Source organism: Erinaceus europaeus, chromosome 14 (genome assembly GCF_950295315.1).
Source record: "Erinaceus europaeus chromosome 14, mEriEur2.1, whole genome shotgun sequence".
In the NCBI taxonomy this organism is placed as follows: domain Eukaryota; kingdom Metazoa; phylum Chordata; class Mammalia; order Eulipotyphla; family Erinaceidae; genus Erinaceus; species Erinaceus europaeus.
This window is the reverse complement of record NC_080175.1, coordinates 9,068,611-9,086,653: the sequence shown is the minus strand read 5'-3', so window position 1 is coordinate 9,086,653 and position 18,043 is coordinate 9,068,611. Positions and strand designations below refer to the sequence as shown.

The window sequence follows — 18,043 nt, the reverse complement described above, 5'->3', positions numbered from 1 at the left end:
GACTGAACACAAGAACAGTGAACTGTACACCTCTTATACCACAACCTAATCATCACTAAATCACCAAAAAGTGTCCTCTTACCTACTCCCACACAAAACTGTATTAAAAGATTTGAGAAAAGAAGGAGCCAGAGCACCACTCCAGTGATGCAGCAGCTGGGCTTAAACCAGGAGCCTCGGGCATGCGAGTCCTGTGCTCTACCTGCTATGGCCAGTGGGCAGGAATAATTCCTCTAGCTTGTACCACTAGCAGACACAAATCCCCTAATGTGGGTATAGTAGGCAAGACTGACACAAAACAGTCCTTCAGAATCTCTCCCTCAGAGACCTGTGCTTTACTAATCAACCCTCCCTCTACTCCTCCAAAAAAAAAAAAAATCTTGGTAGAATTTTACTCTAATGCTGTAGTAACTGATTTTCTTGTGTTCACACCTTCTTAAAGTGGAAATACCATCCCACTTGTTCAACAATGGCTGCATGGTTCCAAACACACAATATGAGTTACAGATGAATTTCCATGAGGAAGGCCAAAGGGCTACTCGTGTTCAAGCTTATCCTGCATATTTTATTTTTATTTGTAATCTCTGAAGGCAAAGATGGACTTTTTTTTTTTTTTTTGCATCCAGGGTTATTGCTGGGGCTCAGTGCCTACACTACAAATCCACTGTTCCTGGAGACTATTTTGTTGTTGTTACTGTTGTTATCACTGTTGTTGTTGGATAGGACAGAGAGAAATCAAGAGAAGGGGAAGACAGAAAGGGGGAGAGAAAGATAAGACATCTGCAAACCTGCTTCACCACTTGTGAAGCAATCCCCTACAGGTGGGGAGCTGGAGGCTAGAACCCAGATCCTTCCACCGGTCCGGTCCTTGCACTTCGTATTATGTGCACTTAACCCGTTGTGCTACTGCCCGGCCCCCGAAGATGGATATTAATGATGGAAATCACCTGGTTTTAAGACCGTAAGCCTGTCCTTGCACTTGGCGCCATGTGCACTTAACCCGCTGTGCTACTGCCTGACTCCCTCCTCAGGAAGTTTCTACTGCTACCTGACAGGTTTGTCACACTGGCTCAGAATCAGCAGTACAGCAATACTACAGAGGTGCCAAAGTTAAATGTAGAATCCAGTTATTTCTGGTATCAGAGTTGAATGGAGAAAATAATAACTTTAGAGGAAAAAAAAAATCTTACCAGTCAAAAGAGAAGCCATTCTATCTTAAGGACAGAAACGGAAAATGACTACTCTATGGAGAAACATAGAAAGCCAGCTTTATCTGCAGTGAGGAGTTAACGCCCTCATTCACGAAGCAGCTGCTGACGGGGGCATTAGTGCACCTGCTGTTTATTCAGTGTTCATTTAGTCCTGCTACCTGGGCTTCTTCAGACATGAGCCCAGGTTTTCATCCAAGGCCACCAGCCCTGAACACGGGCTCTGAAACCACCTTCCTGGCAGAATACAACAAAGGTCACTGACTTCTGGGCCCAGGACTTGAGAAACTGGCAGCACGCACTTCTGGTATTTTACGACGCTCATTCTCAGGGGAGACACAAGCAAGGAACCAAAGCTAACATGACTTGTCATCCAACTCCCAGTGAGTCACATCAGCCAGTGCAGAGCCGAGCCGAGCCGAGCCAAACTGCCCCACTCAGCCCTGCCCATGCGCAGAGCTGTCACCTCACCATAAAGTAGGAGGCAGCCACGTGTCTAACAGGCCTGAAACCACAAGGAAATAATGGATCAGATTTCAGAGAATTTGAAAAGCTGAGTATAATTATGTTTTGTTGTGTGTGTGGGGGGGGAGATACAGGAAAGTATCAAAGTAAAGTGAAGAAATCAGTGCTGGGGCCAGGGAGACGGCTCATGGCAGAACACAGGACCTGCATACTCGAGGTCCTTAGCTTGATCTTCGGCACTGTATACCAAAGCTGTGTGGGACTCTGGTCTCTCATACAGACAGATGCATCTAACAACAGCAAAACCCTGAAGAAGAATGACTCAAGCCTTAGCAGCTGTGTCTTTCTGGTTTAAATCAGTTCTAACTAAACCAGAAAGATCGCCCACTGGATAGTGTGCCTTCATTGCCGAGTGCCCAATCCCAGTCCAAAGCCTTGGAACCACACGGGAGCTGCTGCGGCAATGGAAGAAGCTTCATGCTGTGGTGTCTCTCCTCCACGCTCCCAGTCTCTGTCGGGGCGGGAGGAAGCAGCCAGCGTGGAGAAACTGCAGATGGGCAAGGTCCTGGTTCCAACAAAAAATACTTGACTTGCTATGCCTGAGTCCCCATCTGTGAAATGGAGGTGATTTACGTAGGTTTTTAGGTAAGCAGATCAAACTGCCAAGTCATTTTTTCCTGTGTCCGCTACTCCTGTCTCCTCACAGTAAGTGGCATCTTTAGAGTTTAGAGGGTTCCTATAATCTAGTCTCGCATGATCTCACCACCTGGGCTGCTTTTTCACTGACAGAGAGACAGAGAGGGAGAGAGACCACAGCAGCAGAACTGCCTCTGGAGGCCCTCTCTGTGGTTCCAGGACTCCAGGCTAGGCCATCGACAGCAAGACACACCTCCTACCCAACAAGCTATCCTCTTGTCTTCAGCATCACTCCAAGCTCACACATTATGCTTTACCTCAGCATCCTGCTTCGAACTTTGATGCGTGATTGGATTTGCAGTATGGAAGCTGTACTTCCCTGGTAGTCATACTTGGTTTCTGCCACAGTGAACTTTTACCAGAACCGGCACAGGAATTATCATACGCTCACCTACAAACTTTTCTCATTTTTGAGTTTAAATTTAGAGAGGGATTATTAAGCATTGGAACAATTTCAGAATAGCAGGGGTTTCAAATAATGTTGATAATGTTGTAGACAAGGTGTGTTTCGTTATGAAGTCCCCAGGAGGTCCCAGGGCTATACTGAAATGACTTAAGAAGAACTCTGGGCAGATGCTGACAAACCACTTTAAACATTAGCATACGAGACTTAGCAGCTAGTCGTGATGAACACGTAAGAGTTATCTCTGAGGTCGGCATGTCCTTTGCTTTCACTGTAAAATAGACCATGACATTTTAGAATCTTTCCTATAAAAAGTCTTGAGAGACATGGCTGCCATTTGGTAGGAAAACTTAAGTTACTGCATAAGTGTTTTTATCATTGTCATTCACTTGGAAAGGAATTTTATTGTGAATATGTAAATAGAACATACACTTTCAAATTCAGTGAGCGAAAACATGGGTAAATTCTTATTCTGTGTGTCCGTGTGTGGTCTGATTTTTAATAAAAGTCATACCTGGAGGTGGTTACTATTTTTATTTGCCAAGTAAAAAGAACCCTTAAATGTTTGTAAATTGTACAAAACTAATATATCAAATATCCATTAAGCAATTACCAAGCATCACTCTTAGAATAAAGGATAAAAAGGTGACTAATGGACTCATGAGTTTAGTCCCCAACAACGAGGGATTGTATAAATATTTAATAATATGATTTGGATGGTCATCTAAAAAGTGCATTATCTTAAAGCAAAGGACTCTGGGGAAGAAAAGCAAGGAGGGTGGCGGTGACCAGAGCCCTGGAGTCTTGCTGCATGATGATAGAAAAGGGGCTAAGTTGCAGGTGAGAAAGATCTGCAGACAACTTTCACAGGGAGATGAGACTGTGCCCACCTGTCAAAAACTACTGTAAACCATTATCCCCCCCCCCCAGTAAAAATGACCTTTAAAAGTTTGTTCCCTGATATGTACATACACGTGATTGCTATAGCTACTCGCCAATTACCAACTTAACTTCTGCCTCTCAGGTCAACATCTACAATTCTTCAGTGTCTCTCTCTAGGCTTCAATGCTTTACTATATGACTTAAGAGGAACGAACAACAGATCGGACGCTAATGTAATGTTCTGTTACCCCCACGTCAAGTGGAAAGACTTACGCATGAGGCTGTAAATGTGCTTTTCTGCAACGTGCTCCGTAAACAGCTTTATGAGGTCATCCTTTAAGTCTCTGTTAAGCTTGGTTTCGATGTAAAACTTATTCTGAAAAAGGATATACAATACTTTTCAGCATCTCCATTATGGGGAAATGATTAGCCTAATGAATGTAAACGAATTACTTTTAAGAAAACAGTCATACAGGCATCAATTAAGACATTAATACCAAATAACAAAAGTCCTGTCACTATTAGTTACTGCGCCCTGGTCTGAGTGCAAAGCATACAAAGGTAAAAGGCAATGAACCACACAACTCCGAAAGAACACTGGGAGCCAGGTTACATTAACCAGAGAGGGCCGTACTGGCAGACTGACGGTGTGGGAAGCACTTACTGACAACACCAGAGCACACAAATCAGATAGCCTGTTCATCACTGATGTGAGCTGAAAGCAGGCAATGGTCCGGTCAACTCCCCAACATACATCCATCCCATGCTATGAGTGTTCAGTTGAAGTCACTTAGTATAGGGCATTGCCTAGGAGCCATCTTTGCTTCAAAGGGAGTCACACCAAAATCAGACCAAGAGAAATCTAGGCTTGAGGGAAGCAGTTCCCTGGACCATCTTACAATCACAAGGGGAACTAGAGTGAGCAGACGCTGTGGGCCACAAAGGGAAACAACAACAACAACAAAGAACCCCCATGCGTGGTGATGCTGGAACCGCAGATCCAAGGCGCTCTGGCGGCGGCCTTATTTCTGGGGCTGGGGTTTTTTTGTTAGTTCATTCTGTTTTGCTTTGTTTTACCAGAGCACTGTTCAGCTCCGGCTTACAGTGGGGGGGGGGGGGGGGGGTTTTGAACCTGGTGTTTAGAGCCTCAGGCACGAGTCTGTTTGCATAACCACTAAGCTAGCCCCCCCTGCCTTATTTGTTGAGAGAAGTCATACTTTTCCTGGTTTGTTTAAAGCATATTGAATCAGGTCTTCCACTGGGAAGTCTCCATCAATCTGTTCATGTTAGATGTTAATTTAATTATAGGAATGGGGAAGACAGGCGAAATGTTAACAAGCTGAACACCTGAACACGAGATTTAAAACTCTGTGTAAGAATATGCACATGGTTATGAGATGAGGTCAAGCAGAAAGGTGTACAGCAAAAACAAGTCCCTCACGGCAGAGCACCCCTCCCACCCCCAAAGGCCCTGCACCACTCACTGGGGGAGGGTGTTTCTACATTTCCTTCTAAAATGCTGCTTGCAAACGCGTGGAGACGCTTTCCCTAATAAAGAAAGCGCTGGCTAATGAAGAAATAGCGCACACTGCTTTGCATCTTGCTTTTTTACCTAGTGCTGTATCCCGGGAAGATTTCTGCTCTAAAATAACACACAGACATCATTATTTTTATTATTTTTAGCTGCATTATTTCCCAACTGTATCTGCCATAAGGTACTTCAATTAGTAGACCCCTGCTAATACGGACCTGTCCCAGTGTTCTGCTATTAAACACGGCGCTACATAACTCCTGCACAAGTCTAACCTGCAAATATCTACAAATGTTATTTGGGTGATAAATTCCTAGAGGTAAAATTTCAGTCAAAATATATGTGCTCGCATAACTGAACGACGACGACAGACTGTCTTCCACAGAGACTTAACCAATTTACATTTCCTTGTCTACAATTCCCTCTATTAAGAGCTTCATTTGCCTGGAGTAACTAGAGCTGTATATCATCAAACCATTTCAATTTTATTAATGGAAAGAGGATCTTTATTATTATTATTCTTATTTATAAAATGGAGACACTGACAAGACCACAGGATAAGTGTGGTACAATTTCTACACACTGCCCACCCCTAGAGCTCCATGTCCAATCCCCTCCCCCGCTTGATAGCTCTCTATTCTGGAAAGAGGATCTTACAGAAAGTTTTCTTGGGCCAGGGGGTGGTACAGCTAGTTAAGTGCATTTATTACAGTTCACAAGGTCCTAGGTTCAAGCCCCTGGTCCCCACCTGCGGGAGGAAAGGCTCACAAGCAGTGAAGCAGGTCTGCAGGTGTCAGTCTCTCTCCTTCTCTATCCCCCCGCCCCTCTCAATTTCTCTCTGTCTCTATCCAATAATAAATAAAAAATATTTTAAAAGTAAGTTTTCTTGTTTCAATCTTGCATTTGTTTTCTTTTTTATATTTTCATATTACTGAGTTACATGTCGACAGGGGTTTGAATCCACACCATTCCCACCACCAGAGTTCTGAATCTTCACTCTCCCCACTGCAATGCACCACAGTTCCCCTGAAGTTGTAGACATGGGCCGACCATCTTCTCTACGACTATCTGTCCACATTCATACATAGTTGCCCCTTCTTTTCCTGATTCACTCCTCTCTCCCTCTAAGCCACTCATGACATCAAAGCTACCTCCATATGTCCAGTCTTGCATTTCTTTAAGATGCTAGAGATTTTCTTGTTTAGAAACTACTCACTTTTTTTTCCCCTATAAACTACTATTCCCAGCAGGAAAACAGGGTTGTTGATATTTTCCAAAATCCATGCAGTCTTATTTACAAGGAAAGCAAATCCTTGTTCACACATCTGCAAATGTGTTCTTTATTTTTCCAACTACATTTGTTTAATGGTATTTCGGTGTACAGAGGTTTTTACACTTGATATTCTCCTAGTCAGATACTTTTCTCTAGGGGCAGCTGTCCTGGCACTAGGTATAGAAGTATCCATGCCTCCCATCTTTCTTCTGTATAAATCTGTATTTATTACCTCACTCTACTTCTGGGCTCTGTGCCACCGGTCTGTATGCGCCTACCCTACACTGAAACTTCCAATCACGGTAGCTTTATTAAAACATCTTTTACCAGGGAGGGCTCATCGTCTATGAGTCCTTTTTATTACTTTTACTGTTGCTTTAGAATAGCCTAAGATTACCGAGGAATAATTCCACACCGCCAGAGTTCTGTCCCCTCCTCTTACTCAGCTCCCCTCAAGTTTTCACCAAGTCATGAAGACAGCATGACCATGTTATTGATACCCCACAGATTCATGTGTTCCAACTCTTCAAACTGTACATATAAGCAAAACCATCCCATAGATGTCTTTCAGAGAGGCTGGTCATATAGTAACTGATATAAACTATAACATACCCAAGATACTATGTAGTGTAAGAAAAAAAAGTAGCAATCTACAAAGTAGGTGAGCTATAATGCACAATATTGCAGAGTGATTTAAAAAAAAAAACAACAGAGCCCTACTCAGCTCTGTGGTGGTGTGGGGGGACTGAACCTAGGACTCTGGTGGCTCAGGCATAAGTTTCTTTGCATAATCATTATGCTATCTCCTTCACCCTGCAGAGTGATTTTTTAACTCAGGTAAGAAGAAATATGGCAAATAAAAGGCTACCACCTGCTAAAGGAAGGGGTGGACAGCTATCTGGGGTGGTTATTAGTCAAAAAAAAGAAAGGTAAGTAAGCACTGGTAGAAGTCTGTAAAGGAAAATAAAAGAGGGACAAATTATTTTCAGGAACAGACAAGAAATTAAAGAAACTCGAGGTACTATACATAAGAAGGAGGAGAAAAAACAAAAGAAAAAAGATGTTGGTGAGATTAAAAGGTACTAGAGAGAAAATGATAGGATTTAAGGGGTACTGAGGAACAGATGCATATAAATCTGTTACGTATGAAAGTATTATGATTTATATACAAATGCCAATTTACACTGAATAGTCTTAATTTTTTAAACGTTATTTTATTTGATAGGACATAGAGAAAATGAAGGTGAAGGGGAACAGGAAGAGGAAGAGAGAGAAAGAGACACCTGCAGCCCTGCTTCACCGCTTATGAAGCTTCCCCCTGCAGGTGGGGACTAGGGGCTTGAAGCTGCGTCTTTACGCACAGTAACGTGCGCTTAGCCAGGTGTGCCACCACCTGACCACCAGGATTTTTTTTTTAACCTTAAGAATTTTTTTGTTATCTTTATTTATTGGATAGAGACAGCCAGAAACTGAGAGGGAAGGGGATGATAGAGCGAGAGAGACAGAGAGACACCTGCAGCCCTGCTTCACCACTCATGAAGCTTCGCCCCCTGCAGGTGGGGACCGGGGGCTCGAACCTGGGTCCTTGTGCACTGTAACATGTGTACTCAACCAGGTGCGCCACCACCCGGCCCATGTCTTTTTTAAAAAAAAAAAAAAAAACTGTTCTTGTCTCACCATATTTCCTTGAACAGCATCTACCCATTTCTCCCTAGGCCCCGTTTCCTATTTTAAAGTTGCCTATTTCCATGGCTTGTGTTTCTGAGTCTGCTTCGCTGTGTTGAGTTAAATTTGCCTTGTTCCTTTCAGTAACTCCTACAAGGCAGATCTGGTGATGGCAAACTCCTTTCATTTTTGCAAGTCTGGCACTGTTTTGATTGTCCTTTCATATCTGAATTACAGTCCGGCAGGGTAAAGTGTGTGTGGCTGGCCGTTGTTGTTTTTCAACACCTTCAATATGTCACCCCATTCTCCCCTGGCCTCCATGGTTCCTGCTGAAAAGTCTGATGCAAAGTCAGACTGTGCTGCCTTTTTAAGTCACTTTCTTCTTTTCCCTCGCCATTTGCAAATTTTTGTCTTGGCTTCTGACTTTTGATGATTTCACAATGGTGTAGATCTATCCGGATGTAGGAATCTGGGAGTTCTCTCTGCCTCCTGAACATTTATATCCTGACAATACTCCAGATTTAGAAAATTTCCCATTATTTTTTTTGAATATGGTTTCTACTCCCTTCTTTTCCTCCTCTCTTCTGAAACCCCTATACTTTTTTGATAGTTGCTTTTTTAATGGACCAATGCCTTCTTAATCATCTTCTCAATCAATCTTCTTAATCATAGCACTTTTCTGAGCTATTAGCATTTTCTTCTCCATGTGAACTTTATTTTACCTCAAGAGCTCGAGTTGTCTGCTTTATTTTTATTTCTAATGTTTGTTATTCTCTTTGAATCCAGTGAAACCTCATCCTTTGTGGGTGTGTGTGCGTGGGGGGGTGGGAGGCCTGCTGGGGACTGAATCAGGCTCTCACAGTGCAAGCCACATGCTCTACCCTGAGCTATAGCTCTGGCCTAAAGACAATTTTTATATATGTATCTGTTAAATTTTATGAAATAATAATAAGAGGGCCAGAAAATAGTTCATTCAGTGAAGCACACCCCTTACTATGGGCAAGGCCCTGGGTTTAAACCCTGCCATCATATGGAAACACCATAGACACTGGTAGAGTGGTGTTTCTCCCTATCTAGAAAAAAAAAAGAATGAAAAAGTCATCCAGGAAGCTGTAGAACTGTGCATGTGTGGGGTCCTGGGGTTGCGAGACAAAATTTAACTATAGATTAGCTTTTAGAGGAAAAATGTATTTAGCCATCATAATACTATAAACAACTTTGAAGTAAATTAGATACTGGAAATTATGATCTTAAACAAAAATAAGAGACAATTATTTAACTCCCAAAGATGTGTTTTCCACAAGTATAAAAGTATTTTTCTTTCTTGGAATCTATTCTGTTAATACTAAAGATCTGAAAGAATATAATCTAATAATCCCTTTCTACTACTTATTAAGTATTCAGAGAAAATTTGGAAACTCTTAAATCACTCCACACTTCTTCAAATATTTTAAACAGAGGACATTCAACTTTTTTCTTAGGTACAATAATTTTAAGCTTCAACGCTTTTAAAAAGTATGTACAATATTCTTCACTTGACTTCAGTATCTGTCAACAAAAATCTTCCCTGGTAGTCTAAAGTCTTAGTCACAATTTGTTTTCTAGTTTAGTGATTTGGTTTCTTAAAGTACTCACATAGTTAGGACCAGCGAGCTAGCTCTCCTGGGAAGCCATCTTACCTGCCATGAGGGTGACCAGGCTCCAGCCAGGCCTTCAGAGTAGCAGAGAAAGCTCTGGTTGGTGCTGTGCTCTTTCTCTCTACGCATAGGCCTGGCTGTCTCTTTTTCTATTTGAAAAAGTTGGTCCACAGTGATGAAGTCCCAGCAATAACAACAGAATTTCACATAGACTAATTTCTAAATCAAAGATACTACTTTTGACAAAATTTTCACAAAATGGCATTTTACTGATTATGATCTATCCAACAGACGTATTACTGGTAAGTATTAAGATGGCAGACATGGAAGCAAATTAACCTGTTCACTCTCCTTTATCCTAATCTTTCACCTAAGCCTGTTCATCCCTTCTGCACAAATAGACCCTAAGCTTCAGCTCCAAGCCTGTTCATCATCTCCATTTAGAACTCAAAAATAAGGAGTCAGAAAGGAAATGAAATGTTTGCTTTACCAGCACCAGATATTACCTAACTGCCCTGCTGAGTAACCCGTGAGATTTCATCAAAATGATGCAGTGTGGCTTCCACCCAAGCTTCCACTTTTCAAAAACCAACTTCCAAGAAGTTAATTCAGCTGACCCATTATTTCTAATACCATCAGTAATGTTTTGGTTAATGTTTCATTATTCATAAAGTCCTGGAACAAAAAGTATTTTTAAGATTTAATTTCTCGGGGACTGGGCAGTGGCATGCCCAGTTTAGCACATGGGTTACCAAGCACAGGGGCCAGAGTTCAAGCCCCCACTCCCCACTTACAGGAGGGAACACTCACTGCTGGTGAAGCAGGGCTGCAGCTGTCTCTCTCCTTCTCTCCCTCCCTCCCTCCTCCTTTGTCCTTGATTTCTATCTCTAGTCAATAAATGTTTTTAAAAGTTTTAAAAATAACAAACCTTTAAAAAATATATAAATTCTCCCAATATAAGTCTTAATAAAGAAAAGTCAAAACTGGGGCCGGGCAGTGGCTCACCTGCACACACTGGCGGGCGTAAGGACTCAGGTTCAAGCCCCCAACCCCCACCTGCAGTAGGGAAGCTTCACAGAGCAGGAGAGCAGTGCTGCCAGTACCTTCCCTCTAGATCTCTCCCTACCCGTCTTGCACCATAAAAAGCAAAAATAAATAAATAAATAAATAAATAGCCCCTGGGAACAGTAGTGCCATGCAGGCACTGAGCATTAACAATAACGCTGGTGGTTAAAAGAAAAAAAGGAGGGAGGGAAGGAGAAAGGAGAAAGAAAGGGAGGGGAGAGAAAAGCAAAAACCCAGTTTCCCCCATATTATATTAACTAAAAACTCTCCATTAGCTTTTAAAATTGTTATCAGTGTCTAACAGATAAATAAATCAGTCTGAAAATCTTGTCATACTTGTGATCTTTTGTCTTTTGGGAAGTGTTATCCTAAATTAGAGGTAGGTAGGAGTTTTAGAAGGAGCGCTGTTTGGGCTTTTGTTTGTTTGTTTGTTTGGTGGGAGGGGAAGGCCTCTTTTTAAGAAAAAGATCTAATAGTAGGGAAGGCATTCTGGAGGCTGACCTCCAACAACCTAGATGCTCCAGAACGTCAGCTCAGCCTACACATCCCTTGCCGTCTACTAAGTGGGATAGCGGCTTCTGGGCCCCTCTATTCAATTAGGACAGTAAGAGCCAACGATCTCATAGACTTCAAAAGGGGAGGGAGTTATCAACAAAACCCGCAGTCTACAGATTACACTCCTGGTACTAACTCTTCACCAGAACAAAAACACTGTCTCTCTGGAATGATTCTGAGGACAAGAAATCTTATGTATCTTTATTTTCCACGCATGGGACCAGGTAGTAGTTTCTTGTTTATTTATTAGCGTGAGAGGGGATTGGGGAGAGGGCATCAGAGTACCACTCTGGCATATGTGATTTGGGGGGACTGAACTTGGCACCTCATGTCTAAGTCCAACTCTTATGCTTTACCTGTTACATCATCTCTGATTTGTGTTTTTCTTTCCTTTTCCCTTTACTCTTCTCCCTTTTCCTCTCCCTCTCCCCCTTCCCTTTTCCCTTCTCTTTCCTTCCTTCCTTACCAGAGTACTGCACAGCTCTGGCTTATGGTGGTGTAAGACAATAAACCTGGAACTTGGGAGCCTTAGGCATGGAGGTCTTTTTTATTTTTTATTAGTGATTTAATACTGATTTACAAAATTTTAAGGTAACAGGGGTATTACTCCACATGGTTCCTACCAGCAGAGTTCTGTGTCCTCATCCCCTCACTGGCAACTTCAGTAGTTCTCCCACGGGCACAGATATGGGCTGATTCTGTAACTATCTCTATCTATGTATCTATGTTTTTTCCTACTTTTTCAGTGGTCCTGCCTTCATTTCCTTTCTAAGTCACCCTTACACCTATTATTACTTCTGGATATTTCCTTTTTTCCTCTTCTCTCTCAGATAAGAGAAAGAGTGCCTGGCTTCCTCTGCTGTTTTCCAGATTCGCTTCCCTTTCATTGATGGCATAAAAACAAGATTCCTGAAGACAAATGCTTCAGGTCTTGCTGGAATGGGGCACAGAGCCCTCTGGTTTACCTCCCTTATCATTTACCCCTCTGGGAGTATAGACCAAAATTCTTTTGGAGTGCAGAAGGCTGGAGTTCTGTCTTCTGTAACTGCTTCTCCTCTGGACCTGGGCATTGGCAGGTCAATATATATCCCCAGCCAGACAGTGGTTTCCACATGACAGAAATAAAAAGAAATCTCACTAGGCAACTGCTGGTTACTAATATCTATTATCTGTTCAGCGATACAAACTGTAGAATTTTTGTTATTATTTTTTTTAAATTTATTTGATAAGAGAAAGAAAGAAATTGAAAGGGATGGGAAAGATAGAGGAGAGACAGAGACACCTGTACTATTATTTCACCATTTGCAAAGCTTTCCTCCTGCAGGTGGGGACATGGAATTGAACCTGGGTCCTTGCACACGGTTATTAGTGTGTGCCCAACCAGATGCACCTCTGCCCAGTCCCTAACGGTGGAATTTTCAAACAGGAAAAGTAATATAATTCTTTTAGATCAAACTTAACAAACATTACTGAGGTAGTGTAGTTTCTATCTCATTTAATAAAAGAAAGAGCACACACTTACTTCTCAGCCCTTGGGCCATACAGCTAGGGATGTGAGGAAGGAACGCTTCTAACTTACCATATATATGAAAAGAGGCACAATGCTCTGCAGTGCTCCCATATACTGTCCAAGAGCTATATTAAATCTTTCAATATAGAGATCTGGAGGGCTGGCCTGTGGGAAGAACACACACACCATCATGCTGGGAAATGAGACGCTCACCACAAGCTGAGATGCAAAAGGTTGACATACATGTGAGGACTGGGCTTCAGAGACACTTGTCATTTGACCACAGTCTGACAAATACAAGGCCAAGAACTAAGTAAGACTCAACCTTGGTGGGTCCGAATCTCCCTTTTACACTCCGGTGTTAGCACCCGGAGCTCTTTAGAGGCGGTTCAAATCCCCAGGGGAGGCTTTCTGTCTGCATCTCTGGCCCCACCTCTGGCTGCTCACAGAATTTGAGCACTTGCCAAACACCATCAGTCCTGCAGCGACAGGACTCTGGCCTGCCTTGCTCAGCAGTGAGGGGGGAAGAGCCAGACCCCCCCCCCCCGCCAGCGCACGCACACACATGTGCTAGAGCCACTGAGCCTCCCTCCCAGCCAGTTTCTTCATTCTGTGATGTGGGGGTGGAGAGGTCAAAGAATAAGAGAGGAGGACCCAAAACCTAGATATACACCAGTTTCTGTAAGAGAGAGCATATGTTCACACGTATCTGTAAACTACTGCAAAATATATACCTGAAAGCAGAAGTACACTAGAGTTTGCAGCGAGTACCCCCCTAACACTTCCTCTCCACTATTCCAAGCTTTGGGTCCATGATTGCTCAACGATTTGTTTGGCTTCGTATGTTAACTCTCTTTTCAGTCACCAGGTTCCAGATGCCATCAGGATGCCGGCCAGGCTTCCATGGAAAGACAACCCCACCAATGTGTCCTGGAGCTCCGCTTCCCCAGAGCCCTTCCCCACTAGGGAAAGAGAGAGGCAGACTGGGAGTATGGACCGACCAGTCAACGTCCATGTTCAGCAGGAAGCAATTACAGAAGCCAGACCTCCCACCTTCTGCAACCCACGATGACCCTGGGTCCATGCTCCCAGAGGGATAGAGAATGGGAAAGCTATCAGGGGAGGGGGTGGGATAAGGAGATTGGGTGGTGGGAATTGTGTGGAGTTGTACCCCTCCTACCCTATGGATTTGTTAATTTATCCTTTCTTAAATAAAAAATAAATTAAAAAAAAAAAAAGAATAAGAGAGGACACACACACACACACCCCAACACCACTGGAGCTCCCCCTGGTGCAGGCCGGGGTGCTGCGATGTGGTACCAGGACTTGAACTCAGGGTAGGATGGATGGTGAGGCCCCACCAGGTGACTGTTCTTCTATCAGAATACCTTTCTCCCCACTCCTGGACTCATTCTTGTTAATGTCTCCCAGGCCCTTCAAAATGTACTTCCTCAAACACTAACTGGATAACAGGGCCCTTTGCTGGAGCGCCGCTGCTCTTACTCTCCTGTCAGTTGGAGGGTCTCTCTATTACAAAATTTCTACTGGTCACTGGGTAGGAAGATCTATGTCTTTTCTTTATCTCCACAACTAACCACAGAGCCTGGGCCATAGTGGGTATAACTTGATGGATTCTTTGCAAGAACAGTGAGTCTTTTATTTCCCTTTCCCAACCTAAATAGAATCTAGCCTGGTGATATCTAAATTTTATTTTACAATTTTATAAGGCTGTATAACATTGGTTTATTTAGCTCTCTGGGTTTCAATTTCATACACAGAAAATAAGAAAAATACTAACTATGCTAAGTCCAAGATATATAGAAAGTCTAACAAAATAATAAAAATTATTTGAAAAATGTCAGATATTACCAGGCATAGCCAACTAGTAACCTTTCTGAATTAACTACTCATTTGGAACTAAAGGCTTTTTTGTTAACTAAAGAAAGTGTGGGAAATATCCACACTGCGGACAAATTGCTGATAACAACCCATAACCAGAATCACAGTCATATCCTCTTGCAGTGGCCTCAGAGAACTCTGGAAACAATATTTTGATGCAATAGGAAACAAGTGTTACAAGTATTACATAAGACAGAAAATCGGAAGACTATTTACATTAAAATAATTTTCCCATTTCCTAAAAGGATTATTGGTCTAAAAGTTGAGGTAGGAACACTGATCAAAAGACACACCGAATAGACAGACTAAATCAAGTTGAAGCCCTTAGTTATTCAGTAAGTCCCAAAGCTTCAAAGGTTATGAGTACTAAAAAGTATTTTTTGTCCTGATCAAATGTCAGAACATTTACCTACTTTCTCACTACCACATTTAATGCGGCAATTATTTCAAAAGCCTTTCAAGTGATAGGACTAGGCATTATAAGTCTTCTAAAATAAATTCAATCTTTTTTTCCAGGAAACTAAAAATAATTGCTATTTAAAAAACAACCAATCAGAATGTTAGTCCTAAAAACTCAAGTTCCGTTTACTTTGGATCCCACTGGGCAAATTGCTACCTCTTTGATTTCTATTATTTCAGCATGAATGTATTTGTCTTAAGACAGTGGATGAAGCTTCATTTGTCTCCTCAAGCAAAACAAGAACAAGCAAATCACCAGAAAAATAATAATAATAAAAACCTACCACCACTTCAAATGTGTTCTAATTTTTTCACATTTAGATTGTCTGAAATTGGGTGAGCAGCTTCTTTAGGATGAGTAATGCACAATTATTTGGTTTAAAATTCAAATGAGTGCAAAAGAGCTTAGAAAAAGAGTGCCTTTCACTCCTTCCTCACTGAATCAATGACTTCACATCCTCACAGAAGAATTCGGAATATAAAATAGAGAGAGAGAGAGAGAGAGGGAGGGAGGGAGGGAGGGAGGGAAAGAGAGAGAGAGAGAGAACCCTATTTCTACCCCTTTCACAAGAATACCAGTGTCCAATCACACTCACCTACACTTGCCCTGAGAACATGTCTTAGAGACTGTTTTCATGCTAGTGGTTCTCGAGCACAGTGGCCCTAAGAACTCTCTGCAGTTTAGAAGTAACTGAGCTGAAGCAATAGTTCACTGGATAAGAGCACAAGCCTTGTCATGCATGAGGCCCGGTGCTACATGGAAGTTCAATGGCACCAGGGGAAGCTCCACTGCTGTGCTGTCTCTCCTCTCTCTGATGAGAAAAAGGACAAGCCTCTGGGGCCCCAGCTCGCAAGTCATGTGCTCCCAGGCAGAGATGTCTCCCTAGTCCTCAAGGACATGTCTTGTTTTTCTCTTTCATAAATCGCTCTGCACCAGATACCACACTGGGCTTGGCTGTGCATACAGCCAGGTTTCTGTCGATACTGCTAACCTGGACCAGCAGTACTGCCCATGTAGGAGACGTGTTCAATGACATCAGCAAGGACACAATCTTCTATTTAAACATAAAAGCTGACAACCCTCCCCACTGAACAGAGAGCAGGTTTGCAAGGCCCAGAGGAGCACAGAGAACGCCAAGCTCCAGTGACCTAAAGGGCTTGCTAATGACACACATTCCTTTGCTCTGAGTCCTCTCTCAGGAACTTTCCAGAAATACCTATTCTTAATGAGAACTCCCGGGGATTCTTTCAACAGCTGGCCCAGCAGCTGTGCAGCATTTAGAGCATTCTACCTCAGGCCAAAGCAAACAGGAGAGATCTCTGTGGGAAGGGAGGCAGGGAGACTCAGAGAGGGTTGAGCTTTAAGCACCTACACCACACAGGGCAGCCACCTCCAGAAATTTTCTCTTAAACTTCACAGCTTCTTGACTTTAATGAGGTGCGCTAGTGACAAAGCTATTAAGGGGAACAGTGAGGTGGGGCTGGGAAGACAGCACAGTGGTTATAAAAAAGACTTTTAAGTTCATTATTTCTCTGTATTTCCTCTGTATTTTTTCTTTCATCATGAGCTGGGCAAATTATCACTGACTGCTGGCTACGGCTGGACCAAGACAGGAAGGAGAGAAGTCCTGATTCTCTCTCTGGGCCACCACAAACCCTCCTCACCAAAGCCCTCCCACCCTAACATGCACGTAACAGAGGAATTACAAGGTAGGGATGGGGCATGGATTATTCACAACAAGTGAGTGATTATCACAACCAATAAAAACAAAATTCTTTCTCCCCTAAAGTGGAGAAAAGAGGTCATTAAGAAAATTACACTGTTAAGATGAAAGAATGATGGGGAGAGAGAAGGCAGCTGTAAAATTAGACAATGTTTTCTCTGTCTTAATAATCAGTAACAATTCAAAGCAGTTGGGAGTCACGTGACTGTCCCTTAAATAATGTGACCCTAATAATTATGGTGCTAGCAAGACTTCCAGGCCTGAGGCTCTGGGGTCCCAGGTTCAAACTTGGGCACCATCATATATGTCAGAGCTGCACAGTGCTCTGACAGTGAAGTTCCTCCTCCATTCTGAATATAGAATACAAAATAAAACAAAAAACAAACAAAAACAAAACAAAACAAAAAAACCTCCCAGAACAAGAAACTAGATAACCTACATAATCACTTCTTGAGCTCATCAGAGACCCCAGACCTCTGCACTTGTCATCTGCAGTGCCCAGCCAAGTGAAATGAATTCCAGGGAGTGACAGGCACCTCTAAGGAAGGGCAGGCTATCTGAACTGTTTCTCCTTTGGTGGTGGCAGCCATAAAGCTGGTGAGGACACACACACGCTGTAATCAGTCCTTCAAGGTCACGTGTGAAGTAGCAGGGGAAAACCCCTGGGAGCCTTGACACGGAGACAACCCCCCCACACACACACAGGCCCCCAGCTCCTTGTGGGTTTCCACCAGGGTTCTGAGAAAGTGACTCCAGGCAGGAGAAGCTGAGCAATTAATAGCCACCTCAGATGGATGACACAGACCAAAAGTGCCTGTGAGCTGGGCGACCTGGACACAAAGCCAAGGCCACCTGCTGCCCGGAAGGACCACAGACGCACCTGTGCCCAGGGGCCTGCTGACCGGAAGCAAAAGTCTGCTCCTGGGGGCTGGGCAGGCAGCTCTGCAGTCTCGGGCAGAGGTCAGCCCCAGCAGAGAGCAGCGTGCCCTGTGGCCCCCGAATCTCACCATGCACCCCTGCACTGGGGAGAAGGCAGGTTTCTCTCCTTTCTGCTCTGTAAGGGGAGAAGCT

The 18,043-nt window shown here is 43.1% G+C and overlaps 1 protein-coding gene across 1 annotated transcript in view; it reads right to left on the bottom strand.

Annotated features, from left to right (window-relative positions):
* CACUL1 (CDK2 associated cullin domain 1) overlaps nt 1-18,043 on the bottom strand; it is a 69,439-nt gene that overhangs the window by 15,617 nt on the left and 35,779 nt on the right. The window contains exons 4-5 of the mRNA XM_007518466.3: nt 12,960-13,055; nt 3,928-4,030 (exon numbers count right to left, since the gene is read on the bottom strand). Coding sequence (XP_007518528.1) covers nt 3,928-4,030; nt 12,960-13,055 — 199 coding nt within the window. The remainder of the gene's footprint in view (nt 1-3,927; nt 4,031-12,959; nt 13,056-18,043) is intronic.